This window comes from Macaca fascicularis, chromosome 18 (assembly GCF_037993035.2).
Source record: "Macaca fascicularis isolate 582-1 chromosome 18, T2T-MFA8v1.1".
In the NCBI taxonomy this organism is placed as follows: Eukaryota; Metazoa; Chordata; class Mammalia; order Primates; family Cercopithecidae; genus Macaca; species Macaca fascicularis.
Window position 1 is genome coordinate 39,877,717 of NC_088392.1, and position 26,397 is coordinate 39,904,113.

The 26,397-nt window shown below is 43.8% G+C and overlaps 1 protein-coding gene across 2 annotated transcripts in view; it reads left to right on the forward strand.

Moving 5' to 3' along the window:
• The window catches only part of MYO5B (myosin VB), a 395,079-nt gene that overhangs the window by 324,465 nt on the left and 44,217 nt on the right, over nt 1-26,397 (forward strand). Inside the window, exons 23-27 of one of the 2 annotated variants that reach the window (XM_005586729.4) lie at nt 13,235-13,319; nt 14,599-14,747; nt 15,815-15,934; nt 17,851-17,991; nt 21,440-21,505. In XM_005586729.4, coding sequence (XP_005586786.3) covers nt 13,235-13,319; nt 14,599-14,747; nt 15,815-15,934; nt 17,851-17,991; nt 21,440-21,505 — 561 coding nt within the window. Of the gene's footprint in view, nt 1-13,234; nt 13,320-14,598; nt 15,363-15,814; nt 15,935-17,850; nt 17,992-21,439; nt 21,506-26,397 lie in introns of those variants that run through there. The other variant, XM_074022272.1, reaches the window with a different exon arrangement.

Below are 26,397 nucleotides of genomic sequence, written 5' to 3' on the forward strand. Positions count from 1 at the left end.
CAGAGCCTGGCAGAAGGAACAGTGAGATATTCAGGCAGATCCTGGAGGGCAGGAAGAGGCTGGGGAGAGGAGCTGGGCCCACCCAGGTCAAGTTAGGGGAGTAAGAGGAGTTCAGTGTTTCCTGAGGACAAAGGAAGAGAAGCCATTCACAAGCTGATTCTCCCTCCCTCTACCTACCCAGCCTTGACTTTTCTCAGTGCCCCTGCCGCAACCACACGTTTTGGCAATGTAGAACGCTTCACATTCCCAAACCTGTGCCCTTCCTCCTTCCAGACCTTTAGGCACTTATTCTTTCCACCTAGAATGGCCCTCAGCTGCCTGAGACATTCCACTTGGGCCTAATCCAGATGACCCCCACCTCTTGTGAAGCCTTCATGGACCCTGAGGCTACCTTCTTGTCCTTCTAAATCACCTCATTGTGGTGATTCTCAATGGGGGTGATTTAGCCATTAGGGGCCATATGGCAGTGCCTGGAGACATTCTGGTTTTCACAAATTGAAGGTGGGAGGAGGGTGTGTTGTATTGGCATCTAGTGGGTAGAAGCCAGGGATGCTGCTGAACACCCAGTAATGCACAGGAGAGTCCCCTACTCCCCGAAGAAAGAATTTTCCAGCCCAGAATGTTGACAGTGTCAAGGCTGAAAAACCTTGCCTTATAGGAAGCTGCTACAGCCCTTATTGGTATCAGTACTGTGTATGCACCTGTCCTGCCAGGCTGGACACTCTCTGAGGGCAGCTACTATATTAGACTGTTCTCGCGTTACTATAAAGATACATCTTGGCCGAGTGCACTGGTTCATACCTGTAATCCCAGCACTTTGGGAGGCCGAGGCAGGCGGATCACGAGGTCAGGAGTTCCATTCCAGCCTGGCCAATATGGTGAAACCCAGTCTCTACTAAAAAATTCAAAAAAAAAAAATTAGCCAGGCATGGTGGTACACACCTGTAATCCCAGCTACTCAGGAGGCTGAGGCAGAATTGCTTGAACCCGGGAGGTGGAGGTTGCAGTAAGCCGAGATCACGCCACCGCACTCCAGCCTGGGCGACAGAGGGAGACTCCATCTCAAAAAACAAAACAAAACAAAAAAAACACCTGTGGCTGCATAATTTATAAGTAAATAATGTCTAATTGACTCAGAGTTCTGTAGTCTGTACAGGGAGTGTAGTGCTGGCATCTGTCCTGATGAGGGCCTCAGGGAACTTCCAGTCATGGCAAAAGGTGAAGGGGGAGCAGGCATCACATGGCGAGAGTTGGAGCAATAGAGTGTGGGGAGGTGCCACATGATTTTAAACAACCACATCTCGCGTGAACTCAGTGAGAACTCATCCCTCACTGACTTCACACTAGGGCAATGAAAACTTTGCTTCCCCTTAACATCCTCCTAATATCTAGATGGCTCACAGAGCAGTAGGTCACCTGAGAAGACTAAGACCCCTCACCATCCTTTGAGCATCCTACACACAGTCAATATCCCTCTGAAATGGAACACACCATCTGACCAGCACAGAGTGCATGACATCATCACCAAGTGGATGACATCATCACCAAGTGGGTCCTGAAATCTCCAGTCCTATGAATGCCACCTAAAAACATGTGACGTCATTGCAACAACCTATGATGTAAAACCCGAGCCAAGACTACAGTCTGGGAGTGCCATGGTTAGCAGCGTGTATGCCACCTACACCTCCTGTTGTGAACTCAGTGAGGGTGAGTTCACCAAGGGGATGGTGCTACAGCATTCACGAGGGATCCGCCCCCATCACCCAGTCACCTCGCACCAGGCCCTACCTCCAACACTAGGAATCACATTTCAACACAAGATTTGGAGGAAATGAATGTCCAAACCATATCAACTACCATGAGTCAGTCTGTCTCATTTGGTATCCCCTAGCCCTGGCAAGGCTCCTGGTACAGAGAGGCGTATCAGGAAATGTGTGATGGATGAGTGACAGCCTTGCCCTTTGTCATACTAGGGGCCAGAACGAGGCTTGGTGAGTGGGTGCCTCTACAGATAAAACATTGTCACTCTCGGTCAGTGCTTTTTCTTCTGTACCTTGCCCTCAACGCCAGGTCACATTTTAGCCTCTGAAGACATACAACATCTGTTGCATTAATTATTATAGGCAATAAATATAGGCAATAAATATTATTCTTTGGCGAAATAAATTGCCAGAGAATAACAACTTGGTATAATTGTTTGATGCCTGTATATTTTTGTCAGCTTTATCTGATTTGACCTCCTGTGGGGCAGAAAGCCAGCCCCTTTGCCTGACTCTCCATACCAAGAGTCCCTGACTATGCTTATCATTTACTTGTGGGGTGAGGAGTTCTGCTGGATATAAAAACATAAGACCAGCAGCTCTCAACCTCTACAGCCTCAGAATTACCTGGACGACTTTTGAAAACACGCTTGTCAGAGCCTCCTTGTAACTCGTGGAAGCCCATCCACAGATAAATGGATGAGACAAACTGAGTCTGCTTGAATTGAGGGGAAAGAAAGATTGAAAAACTTTGAAATTTGAAGGAATTCTAGAGTGTTAAGAGTGTTGGTTGGGTACCAGTGGCTCATACCTGTAAACCCAGCCACTTTTAGGAGGCCAAGGTGGGCAGATCTCTTGAGCCCAAGAGTTCAAGACCAGCCTGGCCAACATGGCAAAACCCCATCTCTACTAAAAATACAAAAATTAGCTGGGCATGTTGGCATGCACCTGTAGTCCTAGCTACTCAGGAGGCTGAGGTGGGAGGATCACCCGAGCCTGGGGAGGTCAAGGCTGCAGTGATCCGAGATCTCACCACAGCACTCCAGCTTGGGTAACAGGGTGACACCTTGTCTCAAAAAAAGGGTGTTAACAAAGTGCTTGGAGCTTTTGCAAGCAGGCCTTGCAATACTACTTGTATTGCAAGCTTTTGCAATACAAGTAGTATTGTATTGTGTATCCTACTTTTCTATGTGGGGCCTTAAAGGACAAACCTAATGTAAGGCCACTACACACCCATTAGCAGCTCCCCAGAGTGGCTGAGGCACCTTTAAGTGAGAGTCACTGCCTTCTGACTTCCTGGGGGTGGGGAGAGCCAGTGACCTCAATCCTGAGCTCCAGCATGTTGCCATTTTTTCCTGCCCCTTTCTACATGGTGCTAAGGATGGGGAAGCTGCTCCCTTAACTCACCTCTTGGTACCTTGAGCTTAATTTAAAGCCAGGAGAGGAAGGAAAGATGGCATTTAAGCACTGTAACCAGTACATAATAAATGTACTGGTTACATAAAGTACATAATAAATGTGAAGTGCTTGAACCATGCTGAAACCATTCCCCCCTCACCCTGGTCCATGGAAAAATTGTCTTCCATCAAACTGATCTCCGGTGCCAAAATGTTTGGGGACTGCTGATATATCAGATAGGTGATTTGAAAATATTTTTTCCCATTCTGTGGGTTGCCCTTTCACTTTCTTGATGGTTTGAAGCATAAAAACTTTAAATTTTAATGAAGTTCAACTTATTTTTAATTTGGTTGCTTGTGCTTTTGGCATTGTATTTAAGAAAACGCTGCCTAATCCAAAGGTCACAAAGATTTGTTACTATGTTTTCTTCTGAGAGTTTTATAGTTTTAGCCCTTACGCTTAAGTCTTTAATGCATTTTGAGTTAATTTTTATATATTACGAGGTAGTGGTCCAGCTTCATTTTTTTCCATGTAGATATCCATTTGTTTCAGCACCTTTGATTGAGACTATTCTTTTCCTCATTGAATTGTTTTGGCACCCTTGTCAAAAATCAATTGACTGTCAATGTGAAAGTCAATTCTGTTTCACTGATCAGCATGTCTATCTTTATGCCAGTATCACACTGTCTTTATTACTTTATCTTCTAGTAAGTTTTAAAATTTAGAAGTGTGATTATTCCAACTTTTTTCATTTTCTTCAAGATCCTTTGGGTATTCTGGATCCCTAGATACATATGAATTTAAGGACCAGCTCATGAATTTCTGCAAAGAAGCCATGCAGGATCTTTGTGAGGATTACATTGAATCTGTAGATGAATTTGAGGAGTATTGCCATCTTAAAAAGTGTTTTGATCCATTATCTCAAGATGTCTTTCCATCTATTAAGATCTTTAATTTCTTTCAATAATGTTTTTTTCATTTTATACTTGTTAAATTTATTCCTAAATATTCCATTATAGTGGAATAGTTTTCTTAATTTATTTTTGATTGTTCATTGCAAATATATAGAAATACAATTGAGTTTTGTATAGTGAAGTTGGACCCTGCAACCTGAACTCATTTATTTTAATAGTTTTTAAGTGAATTTCTTAGTATTTTCTATATTCAAGATTGTGTCATCTGCAGAGAGAGGTAGTTTTACTTCTTCCTTTTCATTCTGGATGCTTTTTGTCTTTCTTGCCTATTGCCCTGGCTAGAACCTTCAATACAATGCTGAATAGAAGTGGCAAGAGCAGACACCCTTGACTTCCTGATCTTAGGGGAAACACATTCAGTCCTTCACCATAAAGTGTGGTATTAGCTGTGGGATTTTTATCAGGTTGAGGATGTTCACTTCTAATTATACTTTGAATGTTTTTATCATAACCATTTGCTAGTATTTAGTTGAGGATTTTTGAATCTATGTTCATAAGAGATACTGGGCTGTCGTTTTGGTTTTTTGTGATGTCTTTGGTTTTGGTTCAGAGTAACACTGGCTTCATAGAATGGAATTGGGAAGTGTTCCTTCTAATTTCTGGAATAATTTGTAAAGAGTAGATACTGTTTAAATTTTTGGTAAGTGCTGGAATGGTTTTAAAGTGTGTATTTCCATTTCATGCCCAGTAAGAGTAATGTGGAACCATCGACATACATTAACCAACTGCTCTATGTAATGACTTCTGCCTGGTACTTCACATGCGTCATCTCAGTAAATGATGAAAAACTCTGTGAAGTGGGTTTCCTCTTCTTTTTTTTTTGAAATGAAGTCTTGATCTGTTGCCAGGCTGGAGTGCTATGGCACAATCTTGGCTCACTGCAACCTCCGACTCCCTGGTTCAAGTGATTCTCCTGCCTCAGCCTCCCAAGTAGCTGGGATTACAGGCATGCACCACTACGCTCAGCTAATTTTTGTATTTTTAGTAGAGATGGGGTTTCAGCATGTTGGCCAGGATCCTCTCGATCTCCTGACCTCGTGATCTGCCCACCTCGGCCTCCCAAAGCGCTGGGATTGCAGGCGTGAGCCACTGTACCCAGCTGGGTTTGCATTTTATAGAGGGGGAAACAGGTGTATAGAGCCCAGGATCTGTGCGGCCGTGAAATTTGTTGTCTTTGCCATATACCACACTTAGGATGTGATCATGAGAGATCATTCTGTGGGGAATGGTGATGGATTAGCCAGCCATAGGGGAAGGGAGATCTCAGGTCTGGAAGCCTGAATTTTGAGGGGGCACTGGCACGTGTTCCTCATTCTCTCCCTGCCTGTTTTTTGCAATGCTCAACTATGCCCTTATCCATGTCACAAAGGCAGGGATGTGATTTTAGTAGGGAAAATTACTTGACTGCAGGATGAATCTCTGGGGGATCCAAGCACAAAGGTGAATCAATTGCAGTTTAGCCCCCATGTTATAAAAAACCCTTTCCCATCCTCCTGTATACCAACTAATGATTTCAAATTCTCTTAGAACACAGCTGAACTGTTGCTTTTTAAAAACCCATACAAATAGTTGCTCTAATAATAAATAGCAAAAACATTTTTAAAAAACTTTCTTCACACACATTTGTTGTTTGTTTTTATTGTACTTTAAGTTCTAGGGTACATGTGCACAACATGCAGGTTTTTTCCATACATATACATGTGCCATGTTGGTGTGCTGCACCCATTAACTCCACATTTACATTAGGTATATCTCCTAATGCTAGCCTTCTCCCCTCCCCACAACCCACAACAGGCCCCAGTGTGTGATGTTCCCCTTCCTGTGTCCAAGTGTTCTCATTGTTCAGTTCCCACCTATGAGTGAGAACATGCAGTGTTTGGTTTTCTGTTCTTGCGACAGTTTGCTGAGAATGATGGTTTCCAGCTTCATCCATGTCCCTACAAAGGACACAAACTCATCCTTTTTTATGGCTGCATAGTATTCCATGGTGTATATGTGCCACATTTTCTTAATCCAGTCTATCATTGATGGACATTTGGGTTGGTTCCAAGTCTTTGCTGTTGCAAATAGTGCCACAATAAACATACGTGTGCATGTGTCTTGATAGCAGCATGATTTGTAATCCTTCGGGTATATACCCAGTAATGGGATGGCTGGGTCAAATGGTATTTCTAGTTCTAGATCCCTGAGGAATTGCCACACTATCTTCCACAATGGTTGAACTAGTTTACAGTCCCACCAACAGTGTAAAAGTGTTCCTATTTCTCCACATCCTCTCCAACACCTGTTGTTTCCTGACTTTTTAATGATTGCCATTCTAACTGGTGGGAGATGGTATCTTACTGTGGTTTTGATTTGCATGTCTCTGATGGCCAGTGATGATGAGCATTTTTTTCATGTGTCTGCTGGCTGCATAAATGTCTTCTTTTGAGAATGTCTGTACATGTCCTTCACCTACTTTTAATGGGGTTGTTTTTTTTTTTTTTTTCCCTTGTAAATTTGTTTGGGTTCTTTGTAGATTCTGGATGTTAGCCCTTTGTGAGATGAGTAGATTGCAAAAATTTTCTTCCATTCTGTAGGTTGCCTGTTCAGTCTGATGGTAGTTTCTTTTGCTGTGCAGAGGCTCTTTAGTTTAAATAGATCCCATTTGTCAATTTTGGCTTTTTTGCCATTGCTTTTGGTGTTTTAGTCATGAAGTCCTTGCCCATGCCTATGCCCTGAATGGTATTGTCTAGGTTTTCTTCTAGAGTTTTTATGGTTTTAGGTCTAACATTTAAGTCTTTAATCCATCTTGAATTAATTTTTGTATAAGGTGTAAGGAAGGGATCCAGTTTCAACTTTCTAGATATGGCTAGCCAGTTTTCCCAGCACCATTTATGAAATAGGGAATCCTTTCCCCATTTCTTGTTTTTGTCATGTTTGTCAAAGATCAGATGGTTGTAGATGTGTGGTATTATTTCTGAGGGCTCTATTCTGTTCCATTGGTCTATATAGGTTTTGGTACCAGTACCATGCTGTTTGGGTTACTGTAGCTTTGTAGTATAGTTTGAAGTCAGGTAGCATGATGCCTCCAGCTTTGTTCTTTTGGCTTAGGATTGTCTTGGCAATGCAGACTCTTTTTTGATTCCATATGAATGTTAAAGTACTTTTTTCCAATTCTGTGAAGAAAGTCATTGGTAGCTAATGGGGATGGCAGTGAATCTATAAATTACCTTGGGCAGTACGGCCATTTTCATGATATTGATTCTTCCTGTCCATGAGTATGGAATGTTCTTCTATTTGTTTGTGTCCTCTTTTAGTTCGTTGAGCAGTGGTTTGTAGTTCTCCTTGAAGAGGTCCTTCACATCCCTTGTAAGTTGGATTCCTAGGTATTTTATTCTCTTTGAAGCTATTGTGAATGGGAGTTCACTCACGATTTGGCTCTCTGTTTGTCTGTTATTGGTGTATAAGAATGCTTGTGATTTTTGCACATTAATTTTGTATCCTGAGACTTTGCTGAAGTTGCTTATCAGCTTAAGGAGATTTTGGGCTGAGATGATGGGGTTTTCTAAATATACAATCATGTCATCTGCAAACAGGGACAATTTGACTTCCTTTTTTCCTAATTGAATACCCTTTATTTCTTTCTCTTGCCTGATTGCCCTGGCCAGAACTTCCAACACTATGTTGAATAGGAGTGGTGAGAGAGGGCATCCCAGTCTTGTGCCAGTTTTCAAAGGGAATGCTTCCAGTTTTTGCCCATTCAGGATGATACTGGCTGTGGGTTTGTCATACATAGCTCTTATTATTTTGAGATACGTTCCATCAGTACCTAATTTATTGAGAGTTTTAGCATGAAGGGCTGTTGAATTTTGTCAAAGGCCTTTTCTGCATCTATTGAGATAATCATGTGCTTTTTGTCTTTGGTTATGTTTATATGCTGGAATACGTTTATTGATTTGCATGTGTTGAACCAGCCTTGCATCCCAGGTATGAAGCCCACTTGATCATGGTGGATAAGCTTTTTGATGTGCTGCTGGATTCGGTTTGCCAGTATTTTATTGAGGATTTTTGCATCATTGTTCATCAGGGATATTGGTCTAAAATTCTCTTTTTTGTGTGTGTGTCTCTGCCAGGCTTTGGTATCAGGATGATGCTGACCTCATAAAATGAGTTAGGGAGGATTCCCTCTTTTTCTATTGATTGGAATAGTTTCAGAAGGAATGGTACCAGCTCCTCCTTGTACCTCTGGTAGAATTCAGCTGTGAATTCATCTGGTCCTGGACTTTATTTGCTTGGTAGGCTATTCATTATTGCCTCAATTTCAGAGCCTGTTATTGGTCTATTCAGGGATTCAACTTCTTCCTGGTTTAATTTTGGGAGTGTGTATGTGTCCAGGAATTTATCCATTTCTTCTAGATTCTAGTTTATTTGCATAGAGGTGTTTATAGTATTCTCTGATGGTAGTTTGTATTTCTGTTGGGTCGGTGGTGTTATCCCCTTTATCGTTTTTTATTGTGTCTGTTTGATTCTTCTCTCCTTCCTTCTTTATTAGTCTTTCTAGTGATCTATCAATTTTGTTCCTCTTTTCAGAAAACCAGCTCTTGGAGTCATTGATTTTTTTAAGGGTTTTTTGTGCCTCTATCTCCTTCAGTTCTACTCTGATTTTAGTTATTTCTTGCCTTCTGCCAGCTTTTGAATGTGTTTGCTCTTGCTTCTCTAGTTTCTTTTAATTGTGATGTTAGGGTGTCAATTTTAGATCTTTCCTGCTTTCTCTTGTGGGCATTTAGTGCTATAAATTTCCCTCTACACACTGCTTTAAATGTGTCCCAGAGATTCTGGTATGTTGTATCTTTGTTCTCATTGGTTTCAAAGAACATCTTTATTTCTGCCTTCATTTCGTTATGTACCCAGGACTCATTCAGGAGCAGATTGTTCAGTTTCCATGTAGTTGAATGGTTTTAATTGAGTTTCTTAATCCTGAGTTCTAGTTTGATTGCACTGTGGTCTGAGAGACAGTTTGTTAAAATTTCTGTTCTTGTACATTTGCTGAGGAGTGCTTTACTTCCAACTATGTGGTCAATTTTGGAATAAGTGCAATGTGGTGCTGAGAAGAATGTATATTCTGTTGATTTTGGGTGGAGAGTTCTGTAGATGTCTATTAGGTCTGCTTGGTGCAGAGCTGAGTTCAGTTCTTGGATATCCCTGTTAACTTTCTGTCTCATTGATCTGTCTAGTGTTGACAGTGGGGTGTTAAAGTCTCCCATTATTATTGTGTGGGAGTCTAAGTCTCTTTGTAGGTCTCTAAGGACTTGCTTTATGAATCTGGGTGCTCCTTTATTGGGTGTGTATATATTTAGGATCGTTAGCTCTTCTTGTTGAATTGATCCCTTTACTATTATTTAGTGGCCTTCTTTGTCTCTTTTGATCTTTGTTGGTTTAAAGTCTGTTTTATCAGAGACTAGGATTGCAACCCCTGTCTTTTCTTGTTTTCCATTTGCTTGATAGATCTTCCACTATACTTTATTTTGAGCCTATGTGTGTGTCTGCACCTGAGATGGGTCTGCTGAATACAGCACACTGATGGGTCTTGACTCTTTATCCAATTTGCCAGTCTGTGTCTTTTAATTGGAGCATTTAGCCCATTTACATTTAAGGTTAATATTGTTATGTGTGAACTTGATCCTGTCGTTATGATGTTAGCTGGTTATTTTGCTCGTTAATTGATTCAATTTCTTCCTGGCATCAATGGTCTTTACAATTTGGCATGTTTTTGCAATGGCTGGTACCGGTTGTTCCTTTCCATGTTTAGTGCTTCCTTCAGGATCTCTTGTAGGGCAGGCCTGGTGGTGACAAAATCTCTCAGCATTTGCTTGTCTGTAAAGGATTTTATTTCTCCTTTACTTATGAAACTTAGTTCGGCTGGATATGAAATTCTGGGTTGCAAATTCTTTTCTTTAAGAATGTTGAGTATTGGCCCCCACTCTCTTCTGGCTTGTAGAGTTTCTGCCGAGAGATCGGCTATTCGTCTGATGGACTTCCCTTTGTGGGTAACCCGACCTTTCTCTCTGGCTGCCCTTAACATTTTTTCCTTCATTTCAACTTTGGTGAATCTGACAATTATGTGTCTTGGAGTTGCTCTTCTCAAGGAGTATCTTTGTGGCGTTCTCTGTATTTCCTGAATTTGAATGTTGTCCTGCCTTGCTAGGTTGGGGAAGTTCTCCTGGATAACATCCTGCAGAGTGTTTTCCAACTTGGTTCCATTCTCCCCATCACTTTCAGGTATACCAATCAGACATAGATTTGGTCTTTTCACATAGTCCCATATTTCTTGGAGGCTTTGTTCATTTCTTTTTGCTCTTTTTTCTCTGAACTTCTCTTCTCGCTTCATTTCATTCATTTGATCTTGAATCACTGATACCCTTTCTTCCAGTTGATCGAATCGGCTACTGAAGCTTGTGCATTTGTCACGTAGTTCTTGTGCCATGTTTTTCAACTCCATCAGGTCATTTAAGGACTTCTCTACACTGCTTATTCTAGTTAGCCATTTGTGTGATCTTTTTTCAAGGTTTTTAGTTTCTTTGCAATGGGTTTGAACTTCCTCCTTTAGCTTGGAGAAGTTTGATCATCTGAAGCCTTGTTCTCTCAATTCGTCAAAGTCATTCTCCATCAGCTTTGTTCCATTGCTGGTGAGGAGCTGTGTTCCTTTGGAGGAGAAGAGGCACCCTGATTTTTAGAATTTTCAGCTTTTCTGCTCTGTTTTTTCCTCATCTTTGTGGTTTTATCTACCTTTGGTCTTTTATGATGGTGACATACAGATGTGGCTTTTGTGTGGATGTCCTTTCTGTTTATTAGTTTTCCTTCTAGCAGTCAGGACCCTCAGCTGCAGGTCTGTTGGAGTTTGTTGGAGGTCCACTCTAGACCGTTTGCCTGGGTATCAGTGGCGGAGGCTGCAGAACAGCGAATATTGCTGAACAGCAATTGCTGCTGCCTGATCATTCCTTTGGAAGCTTTGTCTCAGAGGGGTACCCAGCCGTGTGAGGTGTCAGTCTGCCCCTACTGGGGGGTGCCTCCCAGTTAGGCTACTCGGGGGTCAGGGACCTGCTTGAGGAGGCAGTCTGTCTGTTCTCAGCTCTCAAACTCCGTGCTGGGAGAACCACTACTCTCTTCAAAGCTGTCAGACAGGGACATTTAAACCTGCAGAGGTTTCTGCTGCCTTTTGTTCAGCTATGCCCTGCCCCAAGAGGTGGGGTCTACAGAGGCAGGCAGGCCTCCTTGAGCTGTGGTGGGCTCTACCCAGTTCGAGCTTCCCAGCCACTTTGTTTATCTACTCAAGCCTCAGCAATGGTGGGCGCCCCTCCGCCAGCCTTGCTGCCACCTTGCAGTTCAATCTCAGACTGCTGTGCTAGCAATGAGGGAGGCTCCGTGGGTGTGGGACCCTCTGAGCCAGGTGCAGGATATAATCTCCTGGTGTGCCAGTTGCTAAAACCATAGGAAAAGAGCAGTATTAGGGTGGGAGTGACCCGATTTTCTAGGCGCCATCTGTCACTGCTTCCCTTGGCTAGGAAAGGGAATTCCCTGACCTCTTGCTCTTGCTGGGTGAGGTAATGCCTTGCCCTGCTTTGGCTCACGCTCGGTGAGCTGCATCCACTGTCCTGCCCCCACTGTCCGACAAGCCCCAGTGAGATGAACCCGGTACCTCAGTTGGAAATGCAGAAATCACCTGTCTTCTACATCGCTCAGCTGGGAGCTGTAGACTAGAGCTGTTCCTATTCAGCCATCTTGGATCTGCCCCCCACTTTTTTTTTTTTTTTTCAGACAGAGTCTCGCTGTCTCCCAGGCTGGAGTGCAGTGGCACCATCTCGGCTCACTGCAACCTCTGCCTCTCGGGTTCACGCCATTCTCCTGCCTCAGCCTCCCGAGTAGCTGGGACTATAGGTGCCTACCACCACACCCAACTAATTTTTTGTATTTTTAGTAGAGATGGGGTTTCACTGTGTTAGCCAGGATGGTCTCAATCTCCTGATCTCGTGATCCACCCACCTCGGCCTCCCGAAGTGCTGGGGTTGCAGGCATGAGCCACCACGCCTGGCCTCTTCACAGTTTTAATTCTTACTCCTCTTTGAGGAGTAAGAATTTTTCTGGTAATAATCACCTTATTTTGGTTTTGTCAACATCATCAGAAGTCCAACACTAGATTAGACAGTTGAATGTCAATAGCAAGTCATCTCTTTTCCATAATTTGAACTTTGCTGGGCCAGTAAGACAGGTAAAGCAAGTGGGATGAAGACCAGAGATAATTTGTTCATTGTGAGCTTTTGGCCTTCCTAAGACCAGATTGAGAGCTCAAAAATTTAGCAAGAAAGGCAAACAAATACAAAAACATGAAAGCTGACGTAGAACCAGTCCCTGTTGGACTTAACAAAAGGGGATGAACGCGAGAATAAAGACAAAGGCAAAAGAGTATATTTGGAAGAAGGGGTCCGGGGGCTCCTTGCTTCCAGTAAACAAGGGCCTGAGCTTTTAGCTCCCTTCATATTTATTGAGTAAAAGAGATAGGGAGAAGGGGGTGATTGTCAGTCAGCAGCTTGACTCAGTGCAGACTTGCATAACTGCATTCTCTGAACAGTAGTCTCCAGATGTTCTAGTAGATAACCTCAAGGAGCACGGTGCCAGGGAGTGATTGCACTCAGCAAACCTTCTGGTGGCAGGTGTAGATGTGTTTGCCCACATCCTGCATTCATGATACACAGTTTGCTGTTTGATCATATAGCCTCAGTGGATTGCTGACTTGGTCACGATCCACAGGCCTTCAGCTCTCTTCAGAAAGCCTGTTATCTTTGTAAGTTCCTCAACAAGGCATGTGAGCTTGGGATAGAATTTTCATGATGTTTTGTTGGACATTAGATGACCATAAATAGTGCTGAGCTCATCTGTCTTGTTTTAATGGGATTTTTCTTTTAGTACACATTTTTCCTTGAAAACAAAAGAAGCTTTACCCAAATCAATTTTCTTAAACAAAAAGAGCATTTACACATATCCAGTTAAAACTCAAATCCCACAAGAGAAGCCTCTCCTCTTCCCAGCATCATGAGACATTTTTCCCCTGTTGCTCTCTTCCAGCGAGTCACAGACCTGGAGCAAGAAAATGCTCTCTTGAAAGATGAGAAAGAACAGCTCAACAACCAAATCCTGTGCCAGGCTAAAGGTAAGTACCAAAGCACTTGAGTTTTCTTTGGGGTTTTAATCTCTTTTCCTCACTGACTTCCCCCAAAGACTCCTAGCAAGCATGCAGTTAGACTGGAGGCTACAGTGGGGAAAGGATCTTAATAGAGGAAGATGAAGAAAGAATAATGACCTTTAAGATCCTGCTATAACATTTGGCTTCAAGAGTCTAAAGAGGTGAGACATGTGTAATGGGCAACATAGTACATGAGACTTGGAGTCAGGGAGGCCCGCACTCGAAGCATGATTCTGCCATGTGCCTCTGTGCGGCCTTGAACAGGCCTTCAGTTTGCTCATCTGCTACGCGGACATAAAGGTCCAGACATCAGGGGGCTCATGGAAGGAATGAGGAAGAGGCAGCCAGTGAAGTGCTTAGGAGGGTGCGTGACTCGCAGTGAGCGCTCGGGAGCTGTCCTCATCGCTGGGTTTCACATTTGTCTTTCGTGTCCATCCACACATCATGGTTTCTTCTACCCCCTGGGTCATCTGTTAATGTTCACTCAAGAAAGCGGCTTGAATCAGATCCCAGGTCAGCCCCTCTCAAGTGCCCACCAGCTCCTGGGCTGCCATCAGTCCCCATGTGCCACTCGGCTGTGGAGGAGCAGGGGGAGTCCACAGACCCCAGTTTCTGCCCCAACTCACCATGATTTAGAGCAAATCCGCTTCTCCCATCCTCAGGTTCCTCATGCACAAGAGGATGGAACCACATGACCACACAGTCCCACCCAATATCACATCTTTTTGAAAACATGAACTGTTTTTAAACGTCCTTTTAAAACACTTCTGTCCGTTAATGTGAATGATAAGTTTTGGCAGGGGAGTGCCCTTTCCTTCTCTATTTGCCTTCCCTCCTTTCACCCCAGTCTCCTTTGATCTCCCTGCACTCCCAAGAACTGAAAGATCAGGACTAGGAAAGCAGTGTGAATAAGCCGCCGTTCTTGCAGGAATGCTGCCAGCATTTGCTGTGACAGTTGGCAGAGGAGAGGCTGGGGCATCAACTGAGGGAATTCTCAGTTACGCTGCCAACTTTGGTCTCCCCATTCCCTGAGAGCAGAGTCTTTGTCTCCCTCTCTGAAGACTAAGCCAGAGTAAGGAGACTCACCTTTGCTCTGCAGTAGGTGAGGAGCCTAATAGATTCATCAGGAGCCTCTGATGAGCTCGTCATGGGCAGCCTCTTAACAAGAGATTAATCAGAAAGCTTGAGTCAATACATGTGAGGGAATCCATCCAGAAAAACTGCAGCTTAGCATGTTGCTTTCCAGATGAATTTGCCCAGAACTCTGTGAAGGAAAATCTCCTCATGAAGAAAGAACTGGAGGAGGAGCGATCCCGGTACCAGAACCTTGTGAAGGAATATACACAGTTGGAGCAGAGATACGACAACCTTCGGGATGAGATGACCATCATGAAGGCAAGGGGGCTGCCTCTGCTGTGCCATGGCACGGGTCCCGGCTCCTGTCCAGCTTCTGACCCCATGATCTCAGGCACTGCTTTCTGATGCGTGATGCTCAGTCTATGTGTTGTATGTGCAGCGCTTGCCATTACTGCAGAGAGGCAAAAGTAGCTGGCCTGGGTGATTCATTCCTACTGACAGACAGCTCCTTTTCCAACTTTGGGGTCATGAAGATCTCACTTATGAGTTTAAGGAACATTCCACCCAAGTGTGTTATCTTTCCTGGTTCCTATTATGGGAAGATTTCCTGTGTTGAGACAGTAATGGGGTGTGGGAGTTCTCAGCTTCATTAGTGTGTGTGTGGCAGAGAGACCCACAGGGCCTAATTGTGTCTCCTAATCTGATGAGATATAGTATACATAGAGATAATTTTATGATATTTTAGGATCTGTCATTCTTTTTTAACCCATGTAAACATTTCCTCCAGAAATGAGTATTCAAACAAGATGGAGTAAGTTAATTGCATAGAAGCCAGGAAGAAAAGCTGAATAGGAACATCCATAGAAGTCTAAAATTGTCCTACCAAGCTCAGTTTTCACACTGACAGCCAAATCAGATGCAGCAAAAAAAAAACATTTTTAAATGAACAGTATAAATGGTAAACTATTTTTAATATGCTACTATTTTCATAAACAAAATTTGGGAAGTGCAGGTTGAAGGGAGGGGCCATTCTGGCCAGGTGTGGAACATTCTTTTCAAGGGAGAAGTGGGTAATGTGACTGCCTTTATGCATTTCACAAGCAAGACTGGGAGTGAAAGGTTTTTCCAGGACTTCTCAGAGAAATTGACCCAAGTGTTAGGAATTTGCATTTCATTAAGAGACGAAAAGTGGATGACTACAGTAAGAACTGTAGGTGACATGTTTCATAGGACTAGCTCTATTTAGCCATCATTCCAAGAAGCAATGATACCTATTCTTGTTTACAAATTAGGCAGAAGAATAACTCTAGGGCCTGCCACCATGAGAAGTAAGTTCTCAAGAACATTAGTTCCTAATGAGCTGTCACATTTTTCTTCTTGAACAGCAAACTCCAGGTCATAGGCGGAACCCATCAAACCAAAGTAGCTTAGAATCTGACTCCAATTACCCTTCCATCTCCACATCTGACATCGGAGACACTGAGGATGCCCTCCAGCAGGTGGAGGTGAGTGATGCAGGCTCTTGGGTACTGCCCTTCGCCAGAAGGAGTGTGTGTTTTTTCTGTGTGGAACTGTCCAAGAGAGATTTACTCTTCTGCTGGTGGCGACCAGAGTGCCCAGGGGCTAATTCTCAAGAGAGGATCACTTGGACTGCAGTGGATTTAGAGACAGTTCTCTGGAGTTAACACGTACTGTGCAAAGCAATACATTATTGTTTACCTTACACCCTATCCAGAAAGGAAAGAGGAAGATGGATCTCTGATTCCTCTTGAAAAACCAAGAAACTGATGCAGAGAGGTGAAATAGGTGGTTTAAGAAGGAACAGCTAAGTCCTTAAAATAGATACAACTTATCCCCACTTAATATCATAGTGCATATAGCAATATCAATAAATACACAAGAAAATTGCCCCTTCACTTAGAAGCTGGATAAAACTCAGAACAACAAAAAATATTTGGAATGAACGTATGCTGGGTGACCATATCTTTGTTGGTAATAGCCTCTGAGAGTCAGTCACTAAATGGACCACACAGCGGACTGTCCAGTCTGTGTGTACTTTTGTCAAAGGTACAAAAGATACAATTTTTCCTCTGGCATTTGAAAAGAAGATCACAGGCACATGCACGCGCCACACACACAACCTTATAAAGCATGTGGAAATAACATGGAGGAGAGACAGAATAAAAACAAATGGGTTTGGAGCAGGTCTTTGTGCAGGATCTGCTGGTCGTTGCTAGGGACACAGTGGTGACCGAGCCAGAGAAGTCCCTGCCCTCATCTGACAGACAGCTAGACAACGAGCCGTTAGGGAAGAAACATGTGATATGATGCAGGTCCTGCTAAGTGCTATAAAGAAAAATAAGAGACCATGAGCAATAGAGAATGCTGGAGCAGGGGGTGGAGGGAGAGAAGGAGGTTCTATGTGAAGGCCTCCTATCTGTTGTGCGGTTCTGCATGGCTTGCCGCCTGCTGGACACACTTAGTAAGCCTTGCCTAAGTGCTGGCTTGAGACGCTTGGCTTTGCATTGCAGTCTTCTAAGCCTAGGCCCCTGGAGGCTTCAGTCAGCCTCAACCCCAGGCATATCACCCTGGTGTTTGTATGTGTGACTGTCTATATGTAGACATAAGCATTGTCATCACTGGGTTTATGTTCTTCAAGGAAGTCAAGACTGGTCCAGTGCTGGTCAAACATGAAGCACTGGTGGAACCAGTACTCATTAAATCCTGGTGGAACCAAATTATATTGTCTCACATGTACATACATGTGCTTAAAAATCCACATGGATGTGCTTATACACATTCCCCATTCACAGGCAGATGCACGTGTTTGTACACCCCTGTCCCCATGCATTAGAGTCCTGGAGGGCAAACTCGGGCATAAATCCAAAAGGAACAAAATGTGGGAAATAGATGCTTTAAGATCTGTTGGATAAATAGGTTCCAGGGCAGAGCAAGCATTGATTCCATTTCAAGATGCAATCAAGTGATGGCTGATGGCACATTGCAGTGATTGGTAACCACGTTGAATCTTCGTTAGAAAGCGCTATGTCCCAAGTTCTGTAGTTTCTCCGGCATGGGACCATTTTCCAGAAGAGAGCTCTTTTAACTTCCAAAGAAAGTGCCTGTGTTTTGATCCATTTGTTCTTGGAATCTATGATTGGTCATTTTAAGTGGCTCACACAGGAGGAATATAAATGGCTGAGACTCAGATGTTATCTGGACAGAAAATGAGCCTGGAGCACCAACTGTGATATGAGAAATGTTAGTTGGTTGTCATTGGCTCTGTATTTGAGATGCAAATTGATGTTTGGGAGGAGAGAGGAGACAGATGGCTGATAGAGAGGGAGACAGTGAAGTGCTGTGTGTTCCCTAAGGCATGTATTTAGGAAAACCTCTTTTCTGCGCCTGTCTTCCTTTGAAGGAAATCGGCCTGGAGAAGGCAGCCATGGACATGACGGTCTTCCTGAAGCTGCAGAAGAGAGTACGGGAGCTGGAGCAGGAGAGGAAGAAGCTGCAAGTGCAGCTGGAGAAGAGAGAACAGCAGGACAGCAAGAAAGTCCAGGTACGTGAAGGGGCTGCAGTGCGCTTATGGTGCTTGGATGAGAGAACAATCCAGCTCGTGTTCCCAGGGCTCATGTGGCATGTGTGACCACATGGGATCATGCTCCTGCTAAGTCTCAGAGGGCTCTTCCTTATTGCATTGGAGTCATGCTGAGTCTTCTCCGAGTGCCCCTACACCACCCAGCTGAACAGGAGTAAGCTCCCTCGTGCCCCGGGTTTCCACTGGTGAAGCTAGGGGGAAGTCTGTGGCATCATCACCTACTTGCAAAGAGAGGAGCTCCCTGCCAGGAGGACCAGGCTGTGTAATAAGTGCGTAAATACAGCAGAAGTCAGATGTTCACAGAGACAACCTATCGCCCTTTCATACCTGGGATCTGGCATGGGTTTGGGTTCAGCCTTTTTGGGTCAGAGGCAGACCAAGTGTGTGTCACTCACCGTCCTCTCCCATGGCTGCACCCTTGCCTCAGTCCAGATTATCAGCAGCCTCTTGGGTCTAGAAAGGATATTGTTTGAAATCTTAGTAGCCCCAAAAATAATCGTTCCATCTCAAGGAACTATTGGGCACCCACGCTGCATTCAGAACTATGCCAGTGCCAGGCATGTAGTAGGTACACAAAATGTTCCTTAAAGGACAGCAGATAACAATGTAAGAGAAATCCCCAGGATTTCTCTTGAGGATTGAGGAATTTAAATGTTATGAGGAATTTAGATGTTTTGTCTGGGAAAACCGGACATAACACATGTGAAAAGTAAAAAATAACTTTGGTAGCACTTAAATAAATGCAAGTTGAGTGTGAACAGGTTGGTGCCATGGGAGTAGAGAATCCATTGAATATAGCAGTGCTAAGGAGGAAAGAACCATTTATTTCTCTGGAGATAGAAGGACCGCTTCTAAAGGGTACAAGGTCAATTCTGCCATGGGTTATATCATCAGCTGACCTCATAGTGAGCTTGAAAAAGGCCTTTCGTGTGTTCTCAGGCCTGAATTATTAATTGTGGAGTTTGACACCTACCCCATGTTCTCAATCCCCATCCCTTACCTCACTTCTGTGCCCATTTTTTGCAACACCTGTGTTCCCTTTGCAATCAATTGTGATACAGATTCTGATCTATATTGCTAGCAAATTCTTGTTTTTTCCCCCTCCCCGAGCAGTAACTGGGGGGGTAAATCTTGCTGATGGGTTTAAATCTCTCAGGTGGACTTGATTCAGAATGGAAAGTGAAAAGATCAGGTTTCTAAATTACTCTGAATTAGGGGGAAAGCTGCCCTGACAGGCAAGTGCAAATCAAATCAATGAAAAGCTACACAGATGATATCAGACAGTGCCTGACGTACAAGTTCTTGGCCTATCCAGCTGTACCTAAAGATTCATTCTCCAGGCTCCCCATTCCAGACATGCCAACTAATTTTGGAATCTTGGCTTTAGAACTTCTCTGGATACCAAATAAAAAAGGGTATCTTTTTCCTCCAAAATAACCATGGAACAATAGTTAGAACTCTAGGCCTGGGCCGTAGCTCTGTCATGTATATTAAGGATCTCTCTTTAGGGACAATGGCCTTGTTTCTGACAGTTTAAGGAAGGAAAGACAGGAGTGGGTTGGGGGAGGGTATGGGATCCCTCTGTAGCACCCTGAAATGGAGCTTTTGGAGGTCAAGCTCTTGGATTCGCTGTTGGTCCAAAGAGGGATCCTGAACTACCTGGGTCTTCATTCTGGACAGAGATGGCTCGGGTCTCAGCCGCAGAGAGAGGCCACGCACTGAGTGAGGAATGGCAGGGAAGCCCGTGGGATGTACCATCAGTATGAGAGTGAGGGTGGGGCCTCTATAACAGTCTATGGTCAGTGCATTTGACCTCTCACCCAGCCACCTCCCTTTCTCAAGCCTGGCAAAGTCACCTGGGCCAATAGGGTGATTCCTTTGGGCTGCCCACTTACAAACATGACTGCCAGCCCATCTTAATAGAGCCCCTTGAGTCTGAGTAGGTGGTCTCCATTTTCTGAGAATCTAATGGACTCAATATTATCCATGGACACTTGGCAAATCCATGCTACATAGAACACAAGTACAGAACTCTCACCAGAGCAGCAGGTTGAATGCGGACCCTGGACAGCCACAGCCTCCTGTACCACTGGTGTTGGTGGAGGCAAAACAGACACTGGTACCTTAGAGGGGCTTTACCCCCAGGTTGCAGGGCTGGAAACAGTGCAGTTAAGTGTCGGAATCCTTCAACTGGGAGGAGTACAGGAGATGCTCGGATCCTGTTCCTGTCTCCAAGCCTGGGGCACGCTAGTCCATCCACAGCAGGAGGACTTAACACTGCTAGCTAGCATGTAGGTAATCTCAGTAAGTGATCTTTCCATTTTTACCTCCAAAAGTCCATCTTATTCAGGGACTATCACCCACTACTTGAAATTACTCCAAGTAGTTAACCATTTATGAAGCTGTTTCTACCCCTTCTCATTGGCAGTTTAAGTCTAGTAGCAGCTAAATAACTGTAGGAATTATTCGCTCAGCTGAATCCTAATGAGTTGTTACTCCAGAAATTGCCATAGACAAGCACTAGCTTTGGAGTTCTGATGTCAGACAGCATTACGGAGTGTTGTGGGCCATCTCTACTACCTGCGGTAGTGTCATGGAGGAAGCAGCTCTCTGCAAGGTGCTTAGAGTTTAGTTAGGAAACAACACACTAGGGAGGTTTCCTCCCTCATAAATTGGAACGTAACTTGTTAACCTTGTTACTAGAGACATAGTTTTACAGTGTGTGTTAGCTTCCTAAGGCTGCTGAAACAAAACACCACAAACTGGATGACAAAACAACAAAAATTTATTCTCTCAGAGTTCTGGAGGCCGGAAGTCAGAAATTAAGGTGTTGACAGCCTCTGCTCTCTTGAAGGCTTTAAGGGAGAATTTGCTTCATGCCTTTCTCTTAACTTCCCATGTTTCTGGCCATCCTGGTGTTCCCTGCCTGGCAGCTGCGTGGCTCCAGCCTCTGCCTCCCTCTTCACATGGCCATCTTCCCCGTGTCTTCTTCCGACTGGATTAGCGTCCACCCTAATGACCCCAGCTTAACTTGATTACATCTGCAAAGACCCTATTTGCAAATAAGGTCACATTCACAGTTTCTAGGGGTGAGGACTTCAGAATATCTTTTGGGGGGCAAAATTCAAGCCATAACACAGTGTTATACATATTTAACCTATAAGTGCCTGTGGGGACCAGGTGAGGGAAGGTGGGGTGGGGACAGGAGGGAGGTGTTGATGGAGCACTTCATGGTAGGCTGGAGTGTTGGGCTGCACTTTGAAGGTGGGAAGGAAGTGGACTTGTGGAGGGTGGGAGTGTTGGGTATTCATGCACAGGCAGGATGAGCAAGTTTGACCACAGTCGGAAACACCTCTGTGGAATATCTTGCTCGAGGTCTACGCTCATCTTTGTCTCTCTATCCATGCAGGTGGAACCACCACAGACTGACATAGATTTGGACCCGGATGCAGATCTGGCCTACAATAGTCTGAAGGTAAGATTCTTAGGAGACAGGCTTCCTGGAACACTCCCCCAGGAGAGGGCAGATGACAAATCTGGACAGCAGGAGATCAGGCCCTGAGCCACAGTCTGCTGACAAGGAGAGCCATAAGCAGGTAGCTTCCTTTTTCCATGCTGCAGTTTCTTCACCTTTGGAATGAAGGAAAATTTGTATCTACTACAGGAATGATTATAAATATATGACCTACCCAATACAATTTCAGTCAAAATATGGCCACTAAAAATCACTTAGGAAAAAGTAAGGCTTGCATGGGCAAACGTAGGGCAGAGGGATCTGCCAGTGTGTCCTCTGGTGGCACGCGGGGAGACAGTGCAGTAGAACAGCGGGAGGTGAGTGGGCCCCACAGCAGGGAGGAGTGCACAGAAAAGGAGCTTCAGAAGAGGCCCACCCCATTACCATCCTCAAAGACGTGATAATGTGGGAACTTAGCCTATCTGCCAGTCACTTACAGGACTACAAATAACTCTGGCTGGTTGATCTGAAGGTAGTAAGTTATCTCAATGGACTGTTCACAGTCTGTTACAGATCGAACTCCTTGTTCTATTCCTTCCCCCATCTTACTACTGCACTTGACTTGTCAAAAAAATAAATAACTCTGGTAACAGCTACATTGCCCAGGAGAACAGCCTTGAATCATTCCCATGGCTTATTTCTAATTTTTTAAAGTGTGCTAAAATACACAAAAAATTTACCATTGTAATTAACTCCTTTAAGTGTACAGTTCAATAGTATTAAATACACTCATAATGTTATTCTAGCATCTCACCAGCACTCCATAACTCTTTTCATCTTTTAAAACTGAAGCTCTGTACCCATTAACAACTCCCCAGTTCCTCCTCCCACAACCTCTGGCAACCACGATTGTACTTTGTCTCTCTGCATTAGACAACTCTAGGTTCCTCACATAAGTAGAATCGTATAGTATTTGTTTTTTTGTAATTGGCTTATTTCACTTAACATTATGTCCTGATGGTTCATCTCTATTGTAGCATGTGTCCGTCGTCTTCTAAGACTGCGTCCCATTGTGTGTGTGCGGATCACACTTTGCTTATCCATTTGTTAGACATCTAGGCTGCTTGTCTGTTTTAGCTATTTTGAATAATGCTGTACTGAACATGGTTTCCAAGTATCTCTTGGAGACCCTGCTTTCAGTTCTTTTAGGTATATACCCCAAAGTGGAGTTGCTGGATCATGTGGTCATCCTATTGTTAATTTTTTGAGGAACTGCTGTACTGTTCTCCATAGCAGCTGTACTATTTTACATTCCCACCAGCAGTGCACAAGGGTTCTAATTTCTCCACATCCTTGCCAACACTTAGTATTTTTTTTTTTTGATAGTAGCTATTCTGATAGGTGTAAGGTGATGTCTCATTGTAGTTTTGACTTGCACTTTCCTAATAGTAATACTGAGCATCTTCTCGTGTTTATTGGTCATTTCTATGTAGCCTTTGAAGAACGTCTTTTCAGTCTTCTGCCCATTTCTGAATTACGCTGTTTGGGGTTTTGTGTTGAGTTTTAGGAGTTCTCTACATATTCTAGATATTAATCCCTTATCAGATACATGATTTGCAAATGATTTCTCCCATTCTGTGGGTCATCTTTTTACTCTGATAGTGTCTTTTGGTGTACCAAATGTTTACATTTTCATGAAGTCCAGTTTGTCTATTTTCCTTTGTTGCCTGTGCCTTTGGTGTCATGTTTAAGAAATCGTTGTCAAATCTGATGTCATAAGGCTTTTGCCCTGCGTTTTCTTCTGAGAGTTTTATAATTTTAGGTCTTACATTTAAGCCTTTGATCCACTTTGAGTTAATCTTTGTTGAAGATTGAGGTAAGGGCCCAACTTAATTCTTTTGCTGTGGATGTCTGGTTTCCCAGCACCATCTGACTTTTTAAACAACCAGGGCCACACAGATGGCATGGGAGAGTGTGTCATAGAGATCTCCTTCTGGAGTCGTTGATTAGACTTACTTTCCTCATGTGATATTCTACAGATTCAAAGCCCTCCAAGGAGCCTGGGAGTCTTTCAGTGGGATAAATGCCTGCAGCGAGGGGACTTCTACGTGCCAGCCTTCAGCTGCCTTTCCCAAGGGAGGCTTAGCCCCTGGGGATGAAAATGAGCATGTGAACTATTATAGTTAGCACTCTGGGGACATCAGTGCCACCCATCCTTTCAGAGGGGTCCAGTAGTTCCCCAGGAGTAGATGTGGGACTGATGGCATCAGGCATTACTGAACTTGCTGGAAATGTAGATTCTCAGGTCCCCTCCCAGACCCGCTGAATCAGAAGCTTGGGATAGGGCCCAGCCATCTGTGTTTTAACAAGCCCTGCAAGAGATTCTGTTGCCCACTCAGGTCTGAGAACCACTGTACTACCCTACCCACGAAGCTGCCTCCCAGACTCTTGCATTAAAATCAGTGCAAAAACTCCTCCTCCGTTTAGCTGTGCTTGAGGAAGATGTCCCTTCTTGATTTTACAGGCTTCATCTCCACTGCCAAGCAGGGGGCCCAGCACAGAGAGGGTGCAATAAATACTTGTCTTAAACTGCCACAAGTCTAAATAGCTGCTCCACTCTGCTGCTGTTGACTTAGGCCAGGATTCTGAGGGTGTGAGACCTGGTTTTCCCAGCAGTGTCTCTGATGAAATGATTTTACCTATGGGCCTTGTCACAGAGGCTGGTCCTGGGGACCCCTGGGGTTAAAATTACCCACTGTCAGGAAGCACTCATGTTGAAGAGGCTGGCTTGGGTGCTTCTCACTTAACCAGGCCCAGTCCAGCATTCAGGGGACTTTATGACCACTTATTACTATTTTTTATAATAATGGAAATTGGGCTTTTAGGCAGAACACAGTCAGCTTATATTTAGTGAGCTCCCCCTATGCACATCCCTCCTGAATGCTCTGAAGTGTGCAAAGGGGTGGGAAGTGTACTGTGCCCTCCAAAAGTATAGACTCTACCTAAGCAGGTAAGTCAAAGCGCTAAGATGACGAGTCGACACACCTGGCCACTCAGCTGCCTCTTCCAGCCTGATCCTTTTCCAGTTGGATTTGAGAAAGCTGCCCACAGGTACATGCACGAGATGAGGCTACTCTAGGAAGACCCCTAGACAAGTAGCAATTTTTTGCTTAAACCCTTTTACCAGAATTTTAAAAATTTCTGCTGATCCTGCTGGAATGCAAAAGGTAACTGCAGCTCTTGGCAGAAGCACACTGACTATGTTCCCTGCATGAGGCTTAGGTGCCCCCATTTGGGGTAAGGTCATGTAGAAGGGCCAGTCACTCCTGCAGAGCATTGTCTCTGGAGGCCTGAGTAGGGTGATGGAAGATGGGTCTCCCTGCGGTGACTGTTAGCCCCGGCCAGTGTGCAAAAGCAGAGGAGAGTGAGTGTAGGGATGGTGAGGGTAGGAGGGGTGGCTCTAGGGTCAGCAGAGGAGGAAGCTCACCATTCCCTGGTGCCTGAGACAGGCCTGGTAGCCAAAGAGAGCCATGACTGTGCTGACCTGGAAGCCAGCTGGGCAGACAGACCCTGCTTATGGCCAGCAGCAGTGTTGGTTTTTCTTTATCGAACTGCTGTCAGCCAGAGCTGGATTCAAATCAGGAGATGGTACCCACTGACTCAGAGTTTGTGCAAGAATAATAGGGAACTGAGAGTCCAGCTTGGCACTTAAACACTTTTCACCTCAACTGACTATCCAGCCTTTGGTTAATCTAATGTTGAACATGCATCAGAAAAGACTCAATTGAGAAGATACTTGCTTGAGTGTTTTTTTTTCTCCTTAATGTGTCCTTTTTATAGACATTTTTCATTTTATCTGTAAATTTATTAAAGTAATTCTGTTCATCTTAGAAAAATTTTAAAATACAGGAAAATTTAGAGAATTTTTTAAAAATCCATATTCCTGCCACTTAAAGGCAGTCTTTGATATTATTTGAATATTTATTTCTAATGCTTTTTATATGCATATTTATATAGCTGTTATAAATATAATTTTTTATTCTGCTTTTTTCCTCACTATAACGAGCATTTTTCTACATGTCTTTGTAAACATGATTTCCATGGTTGATTAAAATTTGATGACATTATCACAATTATCCATTCTCTAATTGATGAATATATTCTCATGTTTTACTTTTATAAATAATCCTGTGATGAAACTAGGCTTTTTTTTGAGAGAGAACTGGACTGTTCATTTTATTAAAATTCCTCAGAATTTTAAAACAAACTGCATCCATTACTGTTTACTGTGGCTAGATTTGTGAGAGCCATTTTCACAACTTTAGCTTGTTTTATGGAACACAGATCAGTTTTACTGGTTTAAAATCTTACAAAGTTATAGAATGGTGATTTAGTGTTGACTATATATAGAATTTCAATGAACCCTCATTCAAAATTGTGCCGCCTCCAGTGGTAACGTTCATCCTGTGTGAAATATCTACTTTGTCTCATAGAGTGCTCTCCAGGGATGTACTGAAGTTTAAGAAATAGATACCCCAACTCTACAGAAAGGTTCCTGCCCAGTCCAGTGTCCAGCTAACCTAGGAGCTTGAAGTCCTGGGGCTATCCAGGGACAGGAAATTGGAAGCATGTGGTGTGCAGGGCCCAGCCTCAGCATACTCTCCCGGGGCAGTTTCACCCCCACCCACCCACACATCCTCCCAAGACTTCAGTCCTCACCAACATACTGATCCATCTCTAGCCCCTAATTCCAACTGCTCACTGCGCCATGGGGACTACAGCTGAACACATCTGAACCCTGAACCCCATCTTGTCTCAATAAGTGACACACATGTCACTCAAGCATCTAGACTTTCTTCCCACTAACTTCCCACATCCAAGTAGTCTCCAGGTCTTGACAATTCCACCTCCTA